This window comes from Rana temporaria, chromosome 5, assembly GCF_905171775.1.
Source record: "Rana temporaria chromosome 5, aRanTem1.1, whole genome shotgun sequence".
Taxonomy (NCBI): Eukaryota; Metazoa; Chordata; class Amphibia; order Anura; family Ranidae; genus Rana; species Rana temporaria.
In genome coordinates, this window is record NC_053493.1 from 315,538,945 (window position 1) to 315,561,952 (window position 23,008).

The 23,008-nt window shown below is 42.9% G+C and overlaps 1 protein-coding gene across 2 annotated transcripts in view; it reads left to right on the top strand.

Moving 5' to 3' along the window:
* LOC120940974 (chloride channel protein C-like) overlaps positions 1–23,008 on the top strand; it is a 226,564-nt gene that overhangs the window by 180,912 nt on the left and 22,644 nt on the right. For both annotated transcript variants that reach the window (XM_040354173.1, XM_040354174.1), the window contains exon 16: positions 13,770–13,860. In XM_040354173.1, coding sequence (XP_040210107.1) covers positions 13,770–13,860 — 91 coding nt within the window. The remainder of the gene's footprint in view (positions 1–13,769; positions 13,861–23,008) is intronic.

Below are 23,008 nucleotides of genomic sequence, written 5' to 3' on the forward strand. Positions count from 1 at the left end.
CCCCTACCCATTCACCTGGAGGCAAAGTGATAGTTATTAAACACACAACACAAGGGTTTTTAAAATCATTTATTAGTCTGCTCCGGAGGCCCCCCCCTGTCTTCTTTAACTCTAATACCAGGGGGGGGTTCTTCTTCCGCTCTCCGGGGGGGTCTTCTCCGCTCTCCGGGGGGGTCTTCTTCTTCCGCTCTCCGGGGGGGTCTTCTCCGCTCTCCGGGGGTCTTCTTCTATCTTCGCCGCTCTCCGCTGTTGACTCGGTGCACCCCGGTTCTTCTCCAGCTGTCCGGTGCCTTCTCCTTCAGCGCTGGCTGCCTGCTATCTTCGTGTGTTAGCTCAATTACTAGCAGGCAGCCAGCGCGGTCTCCTGTGACGTCATCTTCTTCTCTTCTTCTCCCTTCTTCCGATGTTGACCCAACGCCTCTTCTCGCTGCAATGATGGAAGCGCGCCTTGCATCCAATTTAAATAGGCCTCACCGTCCCATCATGCTCCGGTAGGTACCCACGTGGTGGGTGCCTACCCACGTGGGTACCTACCGGAGCATAGGGGGGGGGGGGGGCGCTCGCTCGTCCCCACTCCCATTCCTGGCCGGCCGGGTAGCGTGCTTTGGATACGGGTCTGGTATGGATTGTAGGGGGACCCCCTACGTCAATTTTTCGGCGTAGGGGGGTCTCCTTACAACCCATACCAGACCTAAGGGCCTGGTATGCTCCTGGGGGGGAACCCATGCCGGTTTTGATTTTACAAATTGCCGTGGAGTTCTCCCTCAGGAATGCATACCAAATGCCGTCGCTTGAATGTGCTTTTACATGGTGTTACTAACTTTACACTTTGTAAAAGCAGCCCTAATTTTACACTTGCAAACTAAAACTTACGGCGAAAAAACGAAGCTGAAAAGCTTTGTGGATCGCCCTAAGTGCTAATTTGCATACCAGAAGCGGCATTTCGACTCGAAATGCCCCCAGCGGCGGATGCGGTACTGCATCCTAAGATCCGGCAGTGTAAGTCCCTTACACATGTCGGATCTTCTAACTTTGGAAAACTGATTCTGTGGATCAGTTCCAAAGTTAGAACCAGGGATACGACGGCTTACGCCGGCGTATCCCTTTTGAGGATCTGGCCCAGTGTTCCTGCTTTCCATCAGTATACCTAGAACCAATACCTGGAAACTTTTTTCCTGCCCTGCTAGCATTTTAATTCGTACAAGGCCCCAAACATGGCTAGTAGAAATGCATTTTTGCATATGGTCAAACATGTGAAAAATGCACGACAAACACACATCAGTCAATCAGTCAGTCAGTCGGCCCCGTAGGAGAGAACCCACAAGAGAGAGCAATTAAAGAGTTCCAGCAACCTTGGGTTATGAGATCCGTAATGGATGGAGACGGATTAAGAGACTGTAGGAGTAGGAGAATGTCGCCTGCCATGGCCCTTAACGGAGGCCTGAGGTAGTGCTCGAGAAATGCCCCTGAAGGACTTTGATTGCTGTATTGCATTCTTTCAGGTATGCTGAGGCAGCATGCTAGCCTGTAGTTAGGAGTAGGGAATAAGGAAATACCTTGCACTTGTATGTTGCACTGTGAGCTGTTCTTTTACACTTTTCCAAGTAAAGTATTGAAATGTTGTCTTTGTCTGGTCTGAAGTCATTAAAGAGGTGTGTCGTAAGTAACCAGCACACACATAGTTCACAGAGAGGGTCGTTAACACATTAGGGTAAGAGAACATTAGCATGGAGCGAAGTAATGTGAAGACATAAGTATTTGCCAAGAGTAACAGAAGTGCAACAAGATAGCCTGTTGATAGCGTGTACCTGGTATAGGTGGCGTGACCTCTCGTAGCAAAGGAGATGTTATTAGCACTCCTTCCACCTGCAATCTGTCTCCCAGAGCAATGGGAGCGGATTGCACCGCTAAGGTTCCCCAACTTGTACAGAGGCAAAGAAGTTAGGCCATGTGCATGTGTGGAGCCTGTGCAAGGTGCATGGCTGCGACCACTCTGCTACTTGGGAGTAGTACAGGAGAAGTTGAGAGAAGGTGTACACTGCAATGGGGAACCTAGAGGTAACTGGAGAACAATTGCAGGGCAGTGTACATGGTGTAAGTTCATCTCTAAGTGTAGAGGCCCACTTTGAAGTTGAATATTTTCCTCATGGCAGCCCCAGATTTGTCCCAAGGTATTGAGAAAAATGACACAAAGTAAAGGTACCCCGTGCGTGTAGCAAAGTGACACTGTAAGAAAGTGCTTAACGTAGCCCAGAAAAACCGAAATAGGGTAGGCCTCACATACTTGGCGCCCATCAAGTTAATGGAAAACATGGAGGACACAACAACCCCACCAGCCTGCCGACACACGTGTTGTGCAAAAACGCACGCAGAAACATGCATTCACAGAAGCTAGCTGTAAATAGGTCCTAAGCCTGGAAAAGCTGTGCATGGCAACCAATCAGTTTCTAGCTTTCATTTTAAAAGCTTAACTGAACAAACTGAAGTTAGAAGCTAACATGTTGCTCTACACATCTGCCCCAGTCTTTGTAAATCCTCTTCTATGTGTTGTCAAATTAGATAAAAATCATATTTTTTCATTTTGTAAAACAACCTATTTTTTCTATTACATTACAAAATTTTGGGGCCAAGCATTTTAATACAGCATACAGATGATTTTTGCAATAGAAAACCACAAGGTAGTCGTTTAGGGAGTGAAATAGAACCTTGATTAAAATATGTGCCCACACAGTGTTATTTCCTGCTAAGCTAACAATCATGAATGAAGCTTTAATAACTGCATTTCAAATATGCTTCGATTTCAGAAGAGGCGTGGAGCATATTAAGGCTTGCTTTTAATAAACCTTCACTGCTCCAGCTAGGTGGTCCAGAGCTTTAGCATCTCAGCCATTTATCATAAACCTAACTTAAACTGCTATTTATTGAGCTGTATATGCAGGTAAAACATGAGCACAGAGCAGGTGCAGCACTAAATGCACCGAAATCTGACTTATTATATTATGCCAACAGTAGTCCCTGGTGAAGTCACCACGTACAGTTTTCATTGGCACAGCTGTGTGTTACAAGGGATAGCATTTAAGGACCAGTAAGCCTAAATTATGAGATGGTATATAAAAGAGCTTGTAATAACATATATAAAACTAAATTGGGTAACTGTCAGATATTAATGTGAACCCTGAGTACTGAAATATGGGAGTTATCATTGCAGATTTGATGTGTAAAACTGCAGGTTGTGAGACTTCCATGCTGATCCTGGCCACGCTATTGTGGATCACTGACCTAAAACATGCAGGCAGTCAGTGAAGTCTTTACATTTTGAACTACCCCCCAACATGTTCCAGGTCAATGAATCATGAACCTACAAAGCATAGTTGTTTTGTATGCATTTTGCTTTTTTATTTTTTATAGTCAGAAGGACTAATAAATATTCTTTTTAAAAGGTTGTATTCTTTTTCTGGACCAGCAGGTGGTGCTTTATGCTCCTTTTCATCTGTATTTCCTCTGTCTCCTTTTTTTGCTGTGTTGCAAAAAGTCTGGTATTTACAATGAATAATATTTCAAGCTAAATTCCACATACACAGGTAGAGGAGTCAGGGAATTTATGCAAAGCAAGCTTTCAGACAGGCAGCGTCTGTCTTAAAAGAGAATGTAAACACAACATTTCATATGTGCCTGCCGTAATATGTACTTGTATGAAAAAATATCCCGTTCTCTTTGTGTTGCTTCCTTTGTGCACAATCCCTGGTGTTCCTGTCAGTCCCTTTTCTATTAAAAACTGATCACACGAAGCAGGAGAACACATCATGGTTAGTTCCCTAGCTATGCTGAGAACTCAGCCTACTTTCCTCCAATGATCAGACTTGTCCTGCCCCCCCCCCCCAGCCTTTTTACTGGAAAGATCAGTGTGCTGCTGTTTCTCCTCCCCTAGCTCTTATGCAGCTTAGAACAGAGGGAGTGTGATCACTTATAAAAAAGAGGAAAAAGGGATTTATATATTTTTTTCAGCTCTATACACAAATGTGTTTCCTTTCCGTTCTATTTCTATTTAAAGTGAATGGGTTTGTTTTACAAGGTGAGGGTTTACAATCACTTTAAGTCAATAGTCTACAAGTAAAACTGACTTTCTCTCCCACCATCAGGTAAATACCTATCACCCATATGTCCTCCCAATTCACTCACTTAATCTCTAAGCTGCAGTGGCAGAAGTGCTATCTGCCCCCTTCCTCCATTTTTTTAATTAACCCTTTAATATTTCTCATTTGCTATCTCCCTCTCCCTAGCTTTCCCTCCTCAATCAAATAATCCTACCTTCCAACCACCACCAAACCAAAAACAGGAGCCTCCTTAAACTTGCTGACCGCCTAACTGGGAATGTACGTCATGATTATGACATTAAATACTGGGAATTTGGATGCAGCTAGATAATAACCCTGGTATTGTTTTTTCCCTTAGGCCACCAGCTTTCCGATAAAAGTGATCCCAGCGTCAGATTTACTGCAAAATCACTTTTACAATTTTGCGCTATAAACCAAAAAAGAGCGACAATTAAAAAAAAAAAAACACAATATTTTTTACTTTTTGCTATAATAAATATCCAATTTTTTTAAAAGAAAAAATCTTTTTTTTTTCTCAGTTTATGCCGATATGTATTCTACATATTTTTGGTAAAAAAAAAAAATCGCAATAAACGTATAGTGATTTGTTTGCGCAAGAGTTATAGTGGCTACAAAATAGGGGATAGAATTCTGACATTTATTATTTTTTTTTACTAGTAATACGGCGATCTGCGAATTTTGTCAGGACTGCAATATTGCGGCAGACACATCGGACACTTTTGACACATTTTTGGGACCATTCACATTAATACAGCGAACAGTGCTATAAAAATGCATTGATTACTGTATAAATGTGACTGGCAGGGAAGGGGTTAACACTAGGGGGCGAGGAAGGGGTTAAATGTGTATCCTGGGAGTGATCCACGTCCCTGACTCTGTCATTGCCGATCACGGGTACCTGGCGGACATCGCGGCCGACAGGCACACGCATCGGCATCTCGGGGCGGGGATGCGCTGGGTGGCCGGAGGACGTCAAAAGACGTCCTCCCGGATTTATAGAGCCACTTTGAGGCTGTCATTTTACTACGGCCCGGGACTCAAGTAGTTAAATATGCTCCTATTAAAAAAAAGCAAGTTAATGGTCCCAAAATGATGACTTGGGGGTTGATTTACTAAAACTGGAGAGTGCAAAATCTGGTACAGCTGTGCATAGTAGCCAATTGGCTTCTAACTTCAGCTTGTTTAACTAAGTTTTCATGAAAAAAAAAATGGAAGCTGATTGGTTTCTATGCAGAGCTGCTCCAGAATTTTCACTCTCCAGTTTTAATAAATCAACCCCTTGGTGTAGATAAGCATATATACAGTATATACATGAGCTTATCAGCCCTTTTGAACACTTTTGATTAGCATAGCACCCAGGATCTAGCATTTTCAAATGCGGAGAGTCAGGCCTCGAGTTTCTCGGCAAAAACCAGCAAGAAACTTGCTGTGAGATATTTTTTTGCCGAGGAAACGTCGTGTGTACATTTTCGTCGAGGAAACTGTTGAGAAACTCGACGAGCCAAAAAGAGAGCAAGTTCTCTATTTCCTCGACGGGAATGGAGAAACTTGCCTTGTCGAGATCCTCGACAGCCTAACAAGGAACTCGACGAGGAAAACGATGTGTTTCGCCCGTCGAGTTCCTCGGTCGTGTGTACGCATAAATATTCTGTATATTTTCCCTGTGTATAATCAGTATGCATTTATTTTTCAAACCTGTATATATTCCCGATTCCCATCATAACAGGATAAGGCTTTATTCTCATGATTAAAAGAATATGTTTTTGAAAGTAAAAATATTCAACTTCCTTAGTCATTGCCCTAGAATATACATCTATTCATGTGTTGGCTAATTACTTTGTTGTATGATAGATGGGCACAGGAATAGTAATTATGCAATTATGTGCATCTTTTGGAAGTGCTAGTGCAGTGAATTTGTTTCAAAGTCAGGAAGGTAATTGGGTTTTTATAAGCAAAAATCTCTTTCATCTTTTCTAGAACGCAACAGAGAAAGCAAAATGTCACCGACATGAACTAAATCCTAGCCGGTGACCCGGCACTCTGCTGTGTCATAATGAGATGCCAGGAATATTTCATATGCTATATTACAGCTAATGATGTGCCAAGCAGGATTTAGATGATGTGATATTTACATATGACATTGTCAATGTTATAAAGAGATACTCCTTGACATTGACCCAAATGTAACTGATCTGTTTTACAACGGCATAGTGTGACATTCTTATATTTCTATCATAAATATTCAGTTTCCTTTTTATGTTTGCATATGCTTTTATGAGTAGCCAAAATGTGCTTGCGTTTCCTAAAACACTTTGGGTAATTCTCGATGGAAGTTGCTTAGAGCAGTGCACTTCATTACCAAGCAACAAAACTGCTGAAGCAAGTAACTGCTGTTTTAAACTATTTCCAAATCAGAAAAGGGAACATCTTTATAATGCTTTTAGCAATACTGGTAAAAAGTTTGTGGTCCATAGAATACAAACTTTCACTTTTTTTGCTCCTGTCTCCCAATAAAGCATGTCACATACCATAAACCTCCAGTTTACAAGCTGTTCTTGCATTTTTGAGATATTGCGAAGGATTGAAATATATGCCTGTCAACCTATAAACTTCTTTATAGTAGTGATACTCTAAGCTTAACTATGTGACTAAAGAATGATGATCCCAGCTTAGTGTAATAGAAATTTCACTGTATGTAATAATGAAAGTTGAATGCTTTCTCCTAGAATGAGAGACATTTTAGATCTTGGTTTGGAATTATGTAAATATGTTCTTTGCATCTCATTAAGATACATAGATGTGAAAGGTCTTGGCTGCGTGAATATTTTTATTTTATTTAAATGAGTTGCTTTATTTGATGTACGATGTACTTTGAAGAAACAAAAGTCGATCAGTGTCCAGCTAAAATATTGACATTTTGACTTGGATAAAATTCACATTATACATATTGCTTATTATTATACTATGGTTTGGCAGGTCTTCTAAAAATATAGCACATATAGATAGTATCAGCTGCCTTAGGGGAATACCTAAGGCATCCATTTCCACACTAAATGCTGCTCAGCAAATGATGGTGGCATATAAGTTACAAGCAAGAAACACTGATCTATGTGCCCCCTGCCAATGATTCTTTAAATTGCACCCTGAGCCCTGTCTTACAGTGCTGTATGCTATACAATTCAGAAAATCCACAACGTGACATCCTTGCCTTTTATTGTTATGAAAGTACAGATCCTTTAAGGCACAGGTGTCAAACACAAGGCCAGAGGGACGAATCTGGCCCTCCAGGACATTTTATGTGGCCCTCGCACCAGCTCTCCTCTGGTCCTACTCCAGACCCTTACTTTCTGCTTTCAAGCAATGCATCCAGCTTCTTCCCAGCAGCTGCATAAGAAAAGGGGGGTGCACTGTGATGTAAGGGAGAGTGGGGGACTCAAATTCTGTTGGTGGGGTGGCTCTTGACATCTAATGTAAAGGGGAGGGGATGCGTTGAACAGATAATCTTACAGATACAACCTGCCTTTTTGATGCTGATGTGGCCCACGATGAAATTGAGTTTGACACCCCTGCTTTAAGGTGTTGATTCCTACAAAGCTAAGTGCAATGTATGGCTCAAGTGGTATCTTAAAAGGGTAAACTTTCTGCCTAGGGGATGATTATAATGGTAGAAAAGAGGAATCTGATTGGTTAGCGTGGTCAGCCCTGCCCTGCTATACATTGCTATGTTTTAATCTACATAAATCAGCATAACTTTTTTCTATTACCATCTAATCGTAGTCTTTTCCCCCTTAGCCACCAATCAGTTACACACATATATTCTTCAACTGTTTATTTCCAGTTAAGGTTTTATTACGATTAAAGGCCTATCTTAATTTTTCATTATCCGTGTTTACAGTATAACATATTTACAATTTTGACTTTAACAAAGTCTAGTAACATAGGTATATATGTCCCGTAGATAATCAATATGCCACGTTAGTGCAGTGCCAAGAGCATGAAGTGGATGAAATCCCTGTTGCTGAACAAGCGTAACTAGACCTAAAAGCTAATTTTAGTATATTGCAGCTTTGATATTTTTTCTATATTTACACCTGAAAATCCTCTGAATAACACACTTATGGCTGTTAGACATGCGCAGAATATTGGCCGGTATCAGCCAATTTAACAGGAACCTGCTAACATTTGGCCAGTGTGTACAGCAGCCTGTTTGACAGAAGTCGGTCTAACATCTCGATTCTGTTGAACGAGCATGGTGGAAAACCAGCATCCAATCAGCGCTTGCAGCCAAAGACTGCAAGTGCTGATCAGTGTGTTCTAGGGGGGAAAGGGGGGGGGTAGTCCCTCTATCAGAACACAATAGCACAGTGGGGGAGATTGCCACACCAACAACATTGCTTAGTTATTACAGTGACCTGGGTTGAACGAAATAAAACTTCCCATGTGTATCTAGCATTACAGTCACTGGGTAGCTACTTTCACTCACTCCACTGTATCTATTGGGGGAGCCATAGTTGTCACCCAGACTGACCACCTTATTTAGACTGCACCACACACTAGCTCATTAAGAATTACTTACCTGAGAACGAGGCGTCGGTATCTCACCTGATCCACGTAGAGGGAGCTGACATGTTGCCTCGGCGTGTCTTCTGGATATCGCGGCTCCAGTGCTGTGAGTGGCTGGAGCCACGATGTTGTCACTCTCGCGCATTTGCAAGGGAGACTTCTTTCCGGCGTCTGCCGGGCTTTCAGCCGAGAATCCCCTGTGCGCATGTGCCGCTGAAGTCAGCGGCTCATTGCAAGGGGAATATCTCCTAAACCGTACAGGTTTAGGAGATATTCTTTTTACCTACAGGAAAGCATTATTATAGGCTTACCTGTAGGTAAAAGTAAAAAAATTGACTATACAACCACTTTAAGGACCTACAAGCTAAAATATACAAAAAAAAATTGAGAGCTGAGTCGGGTAGCAGCCCATACCTTTAGGGATTTATGCTACATCCCATACCCAAGGGATGTGAGTAATCCTATAAGTCCTGCACCTCTCCTTCCTTACTTCCACCTAAGGGGAAACCCACAGGAACTAGATCCTTAAAGCGGTTGTAAACTCTGCTTGGTGATTTTTGAATTTCTGAAAATGAATATCTCCTAAACGTGCAACCTTGGAGAGGATTTTCACACTGCATGCAGCCAGTGACATCACTGGCACATGTGCTCTGAAGGTCCGGCATACCTTGCCGGAACTTCAGAGCTTCGTGCCGGAACCGAGGGAGTGGCGTTATCGTGGCTCCAGCCAATCATATAGCTGGAGCTCGCAAACCCAGAAAGAAGACAGGGGTGTACATGTCGGCCCTCTCGGCTGTGACTTTAAAGTGCTGGAGGGCTTCATTCCAAGGTGAGTATGTCATAATGCGATGCATAGTAGCACATTATGCCATTGCCTTGCAGTTTTTTTTTTCAACATCTGCGGTTTACAACAGCTTTAATGATTATATCTTTGCATGTCTTGGTCCTTGCACTGCTTTCCATGATCAACTCCCCAGGCAGACTCCTGCCAGACTATTTATACAGCACCCTCTACCCTAGAATTTTATCACTATCCATGGTACATCTCAATCACTACTCTGGGGACTTCTAGTGACAATCTAGGCAATTACACTGCCTACTCTCACTACAAGGTCCCTGACCTAAACTATGTTGACAACCACTGGCTACTTTAAAGAATTAGACCAGGAACCTCTGTGCCTTTACTCTACAGCTCGAGTGATGATTACCTAGATAACGTTGTAAGTGAAAACTAAGTGGCTAACACAGAAAGAGTCCTAATTTCCAAATATGAAACAAAGTAGTTGCAATGCTGAATCTATTTCCCAAAAGGCTCTTTAGCAGTGCCAGGTTTTAGGACCCTTCTAATGCACCGGGTGAAGGACACAGCTTGTCATCAACCAGAAATGTGTGTATGAGTTCTTAGTCACAGATGAAGAATTGGTGATAGAATTGTTGAGGGTAAGATGAATGAATGTTTTCACTTGTTACGGGTTTTGTCAACTTGTGCTGTTTAGAAAAAATGAACCATGGCCAAAATACACAGCAATAATATATCAGTGTTGCACACATGTTAAATTTATTCTTGCGCAACCACCAGGGAAAACTGAGTATAATATGAAAAGTGGGCTTAAGTTGCATACCAAATGTATATCCATTGAACATTTACTAATTGGTCTATAATTGTTCCCTAATCCACAACGATCATGATAAATGAACATAGTTGTATAGAAAATATTACAAAAAGGAATTATTAATGTAGGTTAAAAGTAGCTTTGCAATATGTAATTCTATATGGAATTTTGCGTTTGATCCATATAAAAAAGAATTGTCTGTTTCTTCCCTACTCCATCAATCATGTATTCTCTATGGAAAGGTACAGTGACCACCAACACACCAGTTTGAATCCAGAAAAAAGCTCAGGTCAGCTTTTTGTTGCTGTTCTAAAACAGTGACGGAATTTCCGAAGAAACTTCCTTGCAGGTTATGTCTAAGTTCCCTAACCTCAACTCCCTGATCTGTGCAAGCCACTGCCCTCACCAGACCCACATCAAACCCTTTTTAGACCATATAACAATCTTGCCGCCTTAACCTCTCTTAACATCTCCAGAATCCGCCCCTTCCTGACTAATGACACCACAAAATAACTTATCCACTCATTGGTTATTTCCCGTCTTGACTACCGCAACTCTCTCCTCAATGGCCTACCCTTATACAGGCTACCCCCCCTTCAGTCTATTATGAATGCTGCTGCTAGACTCATACACCTCACTAACCGATCCGTGACTGCTGCTCCTCTCTGTCAATCCCTTCACTGGCTTCCTCTACCTTGTTGTATAAAAATTCTAAATACTAACCACAATATACAAGGCCATCCACAACATCAACCCCAGCTACATCACCAACCTCAGCTGCAGATATTACCCAACTTATCCTCTTTGCTCCTCCCAAGGCCTCCTGCTCTCTATCTCCCTTGTTACCTCCTCCCATGCCAGGACTTCTCCAGAGCCTCTGCCATCCTCTGGAACTCTCTGCCCTGATATGTCCGGTCAGCCCCTATCCTGTCCACCTTTAGGAGATCCCTGAAAACTATTTTTTTCAGGGAAGACTATCCCACGCCCATCTAAAAACTGTACCCGAGTCACCCCCATTAGACCATCCCCTTTTGTACCACGTCCCCCCTCCCTTTATAATGTAAGCTCCACGAACAGGGCCCTCCTGTCCCCTTTGTATTGAACTGTATTGTAATTGTGCTGTTCCCCCTCAACATTGTAAAGCACTTCACAAACTGTTGGCGCTATATAAATCCTGTATAATAATAACCACTTCCCGCCCAGTCAATGTACAATTGACGTCCAGGAAGTGGTTGTGAAATCCTGACTGGATTTCATGCCAGTGCGCGGCCGTGGGGGCGCGCAGCGCAGCGATCGGTGATGCGGGGTGTCAGTCTGACACCCTGCATCTCCGATCTCAGTACAGAGCCTCCGGCAGAGGCTCTTTACCACGTGATTAGCCGTGTCCAATCACGGCTGATCACGATGTAAACAGGAAGAGCCGCTGACCGGCTCTTCCTCACTCGCGTCTTAGGCCCCATACTCACGAGCAAACATGTCTGCTGAAACTGGCCCGCAGGCCAGTTTCAGCAGACATGTTTGGTCGTGTGTGGGCGCGAGCGGGCCGAATTCCAGCAAACATTTGCCCGCCGGGCCTTTTCCCAGCAGACAAATATTCCTGGACTTGTTTTAAAACAGCCCGCTGGAATTCTGCCCGCTCGGACATGTACGGTCGTCAGTACAGACCTACCGTACATGTCCAGGCGCCCGCCGTCCCTCGCATGCGTCGAATGACTTCGACGCATGCGTGGAAGCATTTTAAAGGCGGGCCGCCCACGTCGCCGCGTCATTGTCGCGGCGACACCGCGTCATCGACGCAGCAACACCGCGGACACGCCCCGCGTATTGTTTACGCGCGGACTTCTGTACGATGGTGTGTACAACCATCGTACAGAAGCCCTCTGGCAGACATGTATGGTGAAAACGGTCCGACGGACCGCTTTCACCATACATGTTTGGTCGTGAGTACCCGGCCTCATAGACGCGAGTAGAGGAGAGCCGATCGGCTGCTCTCCTGACAGGGGGGGTTCGCGTTTGATTGTTTATCAGTGCAGCCCCCCCTCGGATCCCCCCGGAGCACAAATAGATACAAAATAAATAAAAAACAAAACAATAAAAAAAATTAATACAAGCGATGCCAATCAGTGCCCACACATGGGCCCTGACTGGCAACATGAGCACTGACTAATGATGCCCAGCAATACCTTCAGTGCCACCCATCAGTGTCACCCAGTGTCCATCAGTGTCACCCAGTGTCCATCAGTGCCACCTCTTAGCGCCCATCTATGCCCAGTGCCCACCTATCAGTTCTCATCTGTGCCACCCAAAAGTGCCCATCAGTGCCACCCGTAAGTGCCGCCCATATGTGCCCATCAGTGCCGCCAAAGAGTGCCCAGTGCCGCCTATGAGTGCCCATCAGTGCAGCATACCAGCGCCGCCTATGAGTGCCCATCAGTGCCGCCTATCGGTGCCCATCAGTGCCACCTTATCGGTGCCCATAAGTGCCACATCATCGGTGCCCATCAGTGCCGCCATATCAGTGCCCATAATTGAAGAAGAAAACCTACTTATTTACAAAAGAAATGAACAGAAAAAAAATAAAATATAATTTTTTTCAAAAATGTCGGTCTTTTCTTAGTTGTTGCACAAAAAATAAAAATCCCAGAGGTGATCAAATACCACCAAAAGAAAGCTCTATTTGTGTGAACAAAATGATAAAAATTTCATTCGGGTACAGTGTAGCATGACGTGCAATTGTCATTTAAATTGCGACAGTGCTGAAAGCTGAAAATTGGCTTGGGCGGGAAGGTGCGTAAGTGCCTGGTATGGAAGTTTATAATAATAATAATAATAATAATAATAATGTAAGTCTAAAGCCTCGTACACACGGTCGGACATCAAACAAACTTTCCCTTGAATTTCCGTCCGAAGTTGTCCGGTCACACCCAAACTTTTCTAAAACTTTCCCAACATCACGTGTTTTTTCTGCTCTTTTCCGCTCTTTACCGCCACCCTTTGGTTAACTTCTGCTATTGTTAATTGATTTTAACATTGGTTCTGAGCATGCGTATTTGCACTTTGCAACTTTTGTTGCCGAAAAGTTTGTCCGTTTGCAGACCGAACTTTTTGTCCGACGAAACCCGAAAAAGTTGGTCCGATGGAGCGTACACACGGTCAGACAAATTTGAAAACTTGCAGATTTTGAAGTTTGTTGGCAAAAAGTCCGACCGTGTGTACGGGCCTTAATACAGAATGTTTGATGAGATTTCTTGTAGTATGGAGACTACAGTATATTACCTAATGTATACATTTATAATATAACATTGTGGAATGAAACCAGAAGCAGCATACTGCCACATGCTTTGCTGTTTTAGCCTATGCTGCACAGACACAGGCACAGAGACTAGCGAAAATGCACAGGATCTAAAAGATGCAGCAACCACTGTGATAATTGTTTTCACAGCAGTCTAACTAATATTCCTATTTTTGTTTTATACAGGATGGAGTTGTACATGTTGCTTTCCAACAGTCACACATTCCAAACTACAGAGGATGATATCGGTTTCAAAACTGTACTCCAGTACCAGCAGGTAAGTTCTGTATTTGGAGATTATTTTATCACCTGGCCAAGCTCATAACATTAAAAATTGCTGTAGAAATTACTGGGGATGGGAAGGCCCAGTGAAAGTGCCCAGTGAAAGTGCCCAGTGAAAGTGCAGAAAAGAATTAACCACTTGGTGCCCGCACTATAGCCGAATGACGGCTACAACGCGGACCCCAAATGTCGGGAGGATGTCAGTAGATGTCCTCCCCTCCGCGCGTTCCCTGTGCACCCCTGCAGGGCGCGTGCGGCGCGCGCTGTGATCACCCGAGTCACTGAAACTCAGGTGATCACAGATCCGAGTAAGGGGCTGGTCCCGGCCCTTTACCATGTGATCAACTGTCAGCCAATGACAGCTGATCACGTGATGTAAACAAAAGCCGGTAATCGTTTTTTTTCTCCTCAAGCTGACAGCGTGAGGAGAAAAAAAATCCGATCACTGGCTTATGTGTAAGGAACATCGGTTCCGAAGAGGAAGGAGGCAATTCTTGTACATTACCACAGAAAAATCTAATTTCGAAAGGAAAGAAATGTAATGTAAAATTGCTTGTGGCTATAATGCATTGCCGGATTCCGGCAAGATACATAAAAAATAATTGAAAAAAACAGCATGGGTACCCCCCAGTCTATAACCAGGTCCTTCGGGTTTGGTATAGATATTAAGGGGAACTCCACACCAAAATTCTTAAAAAATGTGACATGGGGTCCCCCCAAAATCCATACCAGGCCCTTCAGATCTGGCATGGATTTTGGGGGAACTCCACACCAAAATGTGAAAAAAATGTCATGAGAGACCCCTAAACATACCAGACCCATATCCGAGCATGCAACCTGGCAGGCTGCAGGGAAAGGTGGGGACAAGAGAGCGCCCCCTTCCTGAACAATACCAGACCACATGCCTTCAACATGGGGAGGGTGGTTTGGTGTGCCCCCAAAGCACCTTGTCCCAATGTTGATGGGGACAAGGGCCTTATCCCCACAATCCTTGCCCGGTGGTTGTGGGGGTCTGTGGGCAGGGGGCTTATCAGAATCTGGAAGCCCCCTTTTATAAGGGGACCCCCAGATCCCAGCCTCCCATGTGAATGGGTATTGGGTACATTGTATCCCTACCCATTCACCAAAAAAGTGTCAAAAAAGTAAAACCGACAATTCCTTTATTAAAATGTTTTAAAAAAAAATGTGTCCTGTGATGTAAATCCATCGTCAATCACTGTGTCCGACGGTCCTGAAAAAAAAACGGAAAAACTCTGCCTGTTTTTGATAATGAATTTACCTTGCGGGACACTTTTTTTTTTAAATTAAGGAATAATAAAGGAATTCTCCTGTAATTTTTACTTTTCTGACAAATGGGTAGGGGTACAATGTATGGCACAACAAAAGCAGCGCTCAATGGGACCAGTAACAAAAGAACTTTTGGCAATTGTGGTGCTTAATATAGATCATTTATTGGATGCACACTTGAGTTAAAAGACAATTGTCAGATGGAAATGATGTAGTTAGAATCAAATAAAATAAAACTCATTCTCATGGTTGAAGTACTCCGAAATAAAATATAAGCGATACCGGCACACTCCCTGATGACAAGGGGTTAACATCACACTCCATAGTCCCAATCATAACTGGATGGCTGGATGGCCAGAGTGGAGAGACACAGCTCTCTGAGATACAGCTGCTGGTTGGTGTCAGGTGTAAAACTCACTGTGCTGCGGGAGGTGTACTGTAGTCCACGCTGCTGGATGTTGACAGTCAAGCAGACTAGTGTAGCGAGCTACAACCTGGCATCCTGGATGGCACTCTGAGTGACGTGCACCGATTCCAAAAAACGGAAGCAAAGGTCGGAGCCAGAAGCAAAGAGTACCCAGGTGATGGGTGGATCGCAGGCTCGTTGTTGCTGTGGCGACCGTGACTTGCATGTTTCACGCCCTGCACTTTGTCAAAGTCGCGGGAGCCAGTAGCAGCAGAGGATTATATAGGCATATAAATGTGGGTGGGGTAAGCTATCTGTTCTCATGATGTTAACCCCCTGTGTACACCACACAAATACAATCATAGATGCATACACAAAAAAAAACAGCACAAAAATGCAAATTTAAATGCAAAAAGGTTAGCAATAGGGGATATTGAGTAATAATATATATATAAACATGTGTATATATATATATATATATATATATATATATATATATATATATATATATATATATATATATATATATATATATATATATATATATATATATATATATATATATATGAAAAATGCAGAAAGTGGATGATAAATAATAAAACAATATAATGTCACTAACTGTGAACTCCGAAATGTACAACAGGACCCCTCCCCCCCACTGGTCCACACGAGTGACCATTAACCACTTAAGCCCCGGACCTTTAGGCAGCTAAATGCCCAGGCCAGGTTTTGCGATTCGGCACTGCGTCGCTTTAACAGACAATTGCGCGGTCGTGCGATGTGGCTCCCAAACAAAATTGGCGTCCTTTTTTTTCCACAAATAGAGCTTTCTTTTGGTGGTATTTGATCACCTCTGCGGTTTTTATTTTTTGCGCTACAAACAAAAATAGAGCGACAATTTTGAAAAAAATTCAATATTTTTAACTTTTTGCTATAATAAATATCCCCCAAAAACATATATAAAATTTATTTTTTTCCTCAGTTCAGGCCGATACGTATTCTTCTACCTATTTTTGGTAAAAAAAATCGCAATAAGCGTTTATCGATTGGTTTGCGCAAAATTTATAGCGTTTACAAATTAGGGATAGTTTTATTGCATTTTTAATAATTTTTTTTTTTTTTACTACTAATGGCGGCGATTAGCGATTTTTTTTGTGACTGCGACATAATGGCGGACACTTCGGACAATTTTGACACATTTTTGGGACCATTGTCATTTTCACAGCAAAAAATGCATTTAAATTGCATTGTTTATTGTGAAAATGACAGTTGCAGTTTGGGAGTTAACCACAGGTGGCGCTGTAGGAGTTAGTGTACACCTAGTGTGTGTTTACAACTGTAGGGGGGTGTGGCTGTAGGACTGACGTCATCGATTGTGTCTCCCCTATAAAGGGGATGACAAGATCGATGCAGTGCCATAGTGAAGCACGGGGAAGCCGTGTTTACATACGGCTCTCCCCGTTCTTCAGCTCCGGGGAGCGATCGCGACAATAAACGAATAGCCGCGCCGTCGTCCCGGATCGCTCCCCGAGGGAACCCGACCGCCTGTGCCATTCTGTGGAAGTACATATACATGCGGCGGTCGGGAAGTGGTTAAACCTATACATTACATTTAAAATAGTATATATACCAGTGGTTTTTAACCTTGTTGGAGGAACTGAACAACACCAGTTTCATATGCGCATTCACCGAACCCTTCTTAATTGGAGAAATAAAATATGATTTTTCGTGTGATGGGCACAGTGACTGCGTTTGATGGGCACAGTGGCTGCGTTTGATGGGCACAGTGGTTGCGTGTGATGGGCACAGTGGTTGCGTGTGATGGGCACAGTGGCTGCGTGTGATGGGCACAGTGGCTGCGTGTGATGGGCACAGTGGCTGCATGTGATTGGCACAGTGGCGACAATTGATGGCACAGAGGCTGCATGTGATGGCATAGTGAGGCTGCAATTTATATATATATATATTTTTTTGCTAGTCAGAGAAGGCTCATTTAAAATAACACAAACATTTTTTTTTATCTTCCATTTTATATTAATAAAGTGCTGGTCACCTCACCTCAGTCAGCCTCCTCCCCTCCCCCCCAATCCAGCCATTTAATTATATGCTCTTAACAGGTTCTACTTACTTTTAAACAAGTTCAGTAGTCTTTTTTAGCACACTGTCTGCTAGGTTCAAATTCCACTAGTCAGGCAGGCTCCTCGAGACTAGTCCTTGCCTCTCTAGCTCATCGCAGGCAGCGCCGACACACAGCTCTCTGCGCAGCGCTCTGAGTCCCCCCCTCCGGCCGTGAGTGGAGTGACGTCACGCCGCTGAAAGGGGCCAAGAGACTCCTTCATAGGGGGAGTAAACAGGCTGCAGCAGACAGGAAAGGGAGCCGGGAAGTGACGGTCCCGGATGCAGGAGTGCACTCGGCACACAATTTGTACAGTGCCGCTGGGCGCGCTGGCGGCCGCGGCCGTGGCTGCGCCCCCCCTCCTATATGAAATGGTATCGCCCAGGGCACCCGTCCGCCCCTGCCTTGTACCGGCGGCCCTGTGTGACCTCCGCCGAACCCCCAAGACTCACTCACCGAACCCAGGTTAAGAACCACTGATATATACGAATAACAATGTACAGTATATGTTACAAAATATATGTTAAAAATGTAATTAAAAAATAAATAACAAATATGTGTGATGAGTGAAAAATAAAAGCGAAAGGTATAACCCCAATGGTATACTAGCCAGATGAACAACCACATACTGTTGATCGAACAAACCCACATTGAAAAAAGTATCTCTCCATATGGAACTGTATGTCCTAATGCATCTGGCCTAGTATGCATATATATGTATATGTCAGTGAATGCAGCCACCTGTAAATAGTATTGAGTTTAAGGAAAATGTTATGTAATAACACTCAAGACATCAATCTCTTCGTTCAAGCCCCCAGGCGAGAGAGAACCCAATAAATAAATCCAAAAAGTCTCCCTTCGACAAAGAAGGGAGAACTTTCATTGTCTGTATGGGTACCCCTAGGAATAGCCTCAATTGCAAGTGTTTCCATGCATTCAAAGTCTCTATTGTGCTTCTGACGAAAATGAAGCGGAACATTGTGCTTAACGCATCCCTTTTTAGTCAGTCTGTGATGCTCACCCACTCTAGTCCGTAGGATGCGTATTGTGCAACCCACATATAACAGGCCACATGAGCATCACAGAACGTAAACAACAAACTCAGTGGAGCACGTAATGAATTGTTTAATCTGAAAGGACTTTCCTCCATTGGTAACTATTTCTGAACAACGGCCATGAGGTATTGATTGACAAGTGAGGCTTCCTCTCTTCCGACATCAGATATGGTAAACACAGTTAGATTCGTGTCAACATTTAATACAAAATACAGAGCTATCTCCAAAATAATATATAAACATTATGATATCCTAAAACTTGATCATATTCTGGCCCAAATACTTCCTCCCAAGCCACAAGTGACCTTTAGACAATCGTGTACAATTAAAAATATTATTGCTCCCAGTAAGTGGAGCCCTGTTTGATATCAGAACCTATTTTAATAATAGGACTGGTATCTTCCAATGTCGGAAGAGAAGGTGCCTCACTTGTCAATCAATACCTCATGGCCGTTCAGACGTAGGGATAATGTGTAAAGTTCTATAAAAGTACAAGAGTTCAGACAACATAATTATGTGTCGTTTTGCAATTTTTTAATGAGTATGTTGTTAATGTTGGGGCCAGAACTGTTTTCTACTACTTTGACCTTTTATGTAATTATTGAAAATATCCTTGATACCATCTAACCAATAAATAAACCTTTTAATGTAATATATTTACTTTTCAAAACTAATTTTGCTGCTAAAAAACCCCTTGAGGATCTTCCACTCAAATTGTGTAGAACTACAAACCTCAGCTAGGAAACTCTAGGTATTTGTACTGCATTGGGGATACAGGGTAAATTAGTAGTTGAGTCTTCTATAACAGCCTCGTTAATGGGACCCCTCTCATACCACAGGCCCCATAGCAGCTCTCTGGCCTGCTATGACGATTGTTACTCTACTGATTGGCGCCTGGCTAGCTCTACAGAATCTCAGAAAAAGGCATCCTCTGTATCACTGGAGGCACTAAATCAAATGTAGCCAGCTAAATTTTATGGGTGCTTAATCTTCTTGTTTTAGTCAAAACAGTAATACTGTAATTGCTACTACTAGCTGACATGAAACTTTATTTAGGTTTAGTTGATTTACATTTAACAACTGAGTGTGGGTACTTTATGGCATGCAATGAAGACTGTTTGTAGCTCGATCTGAAGTATTCTTGGCAGTCCAATAAAGGGATTCTGTTCTTAATTTTTAAAGCTTACATTTAAAGCGGTGGTTCACCCTATAAAAAAAAAAAATATTCTTTTCCCTCTAGCATAAAATTAGGCATAGTAGCGCGAGCTACAGTATGCCTGTATTTATTTTTTTAGCCCCGTACTCACTGTGCAATCGTATATTGAAGATTCCGACTCCCCGCGGGGAATGGGCGTTCCTATCCAGAGGGAAGGTGATTGACGGCCGGCTCTGGCACGTCACGCTTCTCCGCAAATAGCCGAAATAGGACTTGGCTCTTCACGGCGCCTGCGCATAGTCTGTGCGCAGGCGCCGTATAGCGCCGTGAAGAGCCGAGACCTACTCCGGCTGTCTTCGGGGAGCGTGACGTGCCAGAGCCGGCCGTCAATCACCTTCCCTCTGGATAGGAATGCCCATTCCCCGCGGGGAGTCGGAATCTTCAATATACCATTGCACAGTGAGTACGGGGTTAAAAAAATAAATACAGGCATACTGTAGCTCGCGCTACTATGCCTAATTTTATGCTAAAATGTTGTTGTGGAGGGTGAACCACCGCTTTAAGTAGTATTTATGGTTCCCTTAAAGTTGAGCTTTCACTTGTTTTTATCAATTACACAGAAGCAAGTACAGCTTTAATGTGTACAAAACATATGATCAGCAAGAAGAAAAAATATTTATTTACAGTCAAATCATATAATAATCACAGCTTTATTTTATGGCTTGCTTAGCATATCACATTTTCCCACTCATTAATGTTGGGGTTCACGTTAATCTCCAATTTCCCAGCACCACTTGCCTCTTCTTTTCTCTCCCATTGCTTCATTCGGCTGCCAGGAGCAGGAGAAACCACCCTGTGTGCTACAAGTTACTCCAATTGTAGGTTACATGGCATACCTCCCAACTTTTTGAGATGGGAATGAGGGACACCTATCAGCAAAAGTATGCAGACATAGGACACACCCCTTGTCACGCTCCCTTAAAGGAGAATTGTACATAAAAAACAAGATTGTATAAACACACAAGTGCTTTTTTTCCACTACTATTTCTTTATATTGGCTTTTGAAATTGACAAATGCAGCAATTTAGAAATCAGATGAAAGGTTTAGCACTGGGAAACACTTTTTTATAGATGAAAAGTGCATTTTATATACATCTCTATAGATCAGACCAAAATGAGGGACAAATGAGGAGGAATATAGGACAGAGGGACATTACTCAGAATCAGGGACAGTCCCTCGAAATCAGGGACAGTTGGGAGCTATGCATGGGACTATGGACTCTCCCCATGTAACATTGCTTACAGATACTCGTACTAGACAAGTACCTTGTATTTTCATCTAACTGCAGCTGAACAGAGAGGCAGGGGAGCAAAAGACAGACAAGTATGTTCTTCAGGGGAGGCAGATTAAAGTCAAACTTTTTGTGTGATAATAGTAGAGATTTGAGTAAAATGTACCAGAAAAGGCATGACAATTACACTAAAGAGTAGTAAATGACTGTGTACACACTGAGGTGTACTCATCATTTTTATTTTACTACCTATATAGCTTAGCTGGACTGTGCTACTATTACATTCTTGCAGAAAGGATGTCTCTCTAACAGAGCGTGCCATGTACAACCTTGTGTTGGGTTTGACCCATGCTTTTCTAGTGTATCAATGTAAGCACAGTTAAGACTCAAGGATTTCCAGTCTTTTTTTATCTGGAAAAAGAAGTGTATAGGAAAAAATAGAACAATAGGCAAATGCTTTGATGTGTAATGCAAACAGAACATTGCAAGGCCATGTCAGATATAAAAGTATATTTATTTCTGACCTATGTGGTTTCAATGTATAGATCTAGTTTTCAAAACAGCCTTTTGGCTTAATGAAATTGAATAGGCCCAAATAAAAAAAAATGTTGTTCATGTTCAGAAAACATATAGGACCAGATCCACAAAGAACTTGCGCCGGCGTATCTATTGATACGCCACATAAGTTCTACGATGCTCCGTCGTATCTTTGTTTTGTAACCACAAAACAAGATACGACTGAATGTGAGCTCGATCCGACTGACGTACATCTTAGTACACCGTCGGATCTTAGGTGCTGGCCTCTAGGTGGCGCTTCCGTTGATTTCCACGTAGAGTATGCAAATTAGCTAGATACGCCGATCCTCAAACGTACGTCCGCCCGGCGCATTTTTTTACGTCGTTTACGTAAGGCTTTTTTCGGCGTAACGTTACCCCTGGGTCTATGAGGCGTATGCAATGTTAAGTATGGACGTCGGGACAGCGTCGAATTTTCCGTAGTTTACGTTGTTTGCGTAAAACGTTCGCGAATAGGGCTTTGCGTAAATTACGTTCACGTCGAAAGCATTGACTATTTGCGACGTGATTTCGAGCATGCGAACTGGGATACCCCCACGGACGGCGCATGCGCCGTTAAAAAAAATGTCATTTACGTGGGGTCAAGTTGAATTGACATAAAACACGCCCACATGTTGGTCAATTGAATTGCGCGCCCTTACGCCGACACATTTACACTACGCCACCATAACTTACGGCGCAAATTCTTTCTGGATACGGAAAGTACGCTGTAAGTTACGGCGGCAGATCTTTGTGGATCTGGGCCTTAAAGCCTAACTCCAGCTTTCTTATGGCTTTAAATAGCTTGTTTGTACCAAACTGGTCCAAACAAATCATTTTCTTCACTAACAGATGCACCTACTGGGAGCGCTGTATAAATTGTAAGTAGGATCATTAACATACAGTATAAAGCAATATGTTTTGGCAGCGGCATGGGGACTTCCCATACCATTCCCTGAACAAAATCAAGTTGTGTTGAGCGCTGCACAGCCATTCACAGAAAGCATTGTACTTCATCAATGAATACAGTGCTCCTTCTGATTGACTGAGCTGGTGAGGTGGGCTGAAGACATCACAATCTCTGCTGCAGCCAGTCAGAAAAAGCCTTGTATACAGGTGCATCTCATAAAATTAAAATATCATCAAAAAGTTAATTTATTTCAGTATTTCAATTCAAAGAGTGAAACTGATATATTTTATATAGATGTGTGACACTCAGAGTGATATATTTCAAGCATTTCTTTTTTAAAATTTTGAGGATTATTGCTTGCAGCTA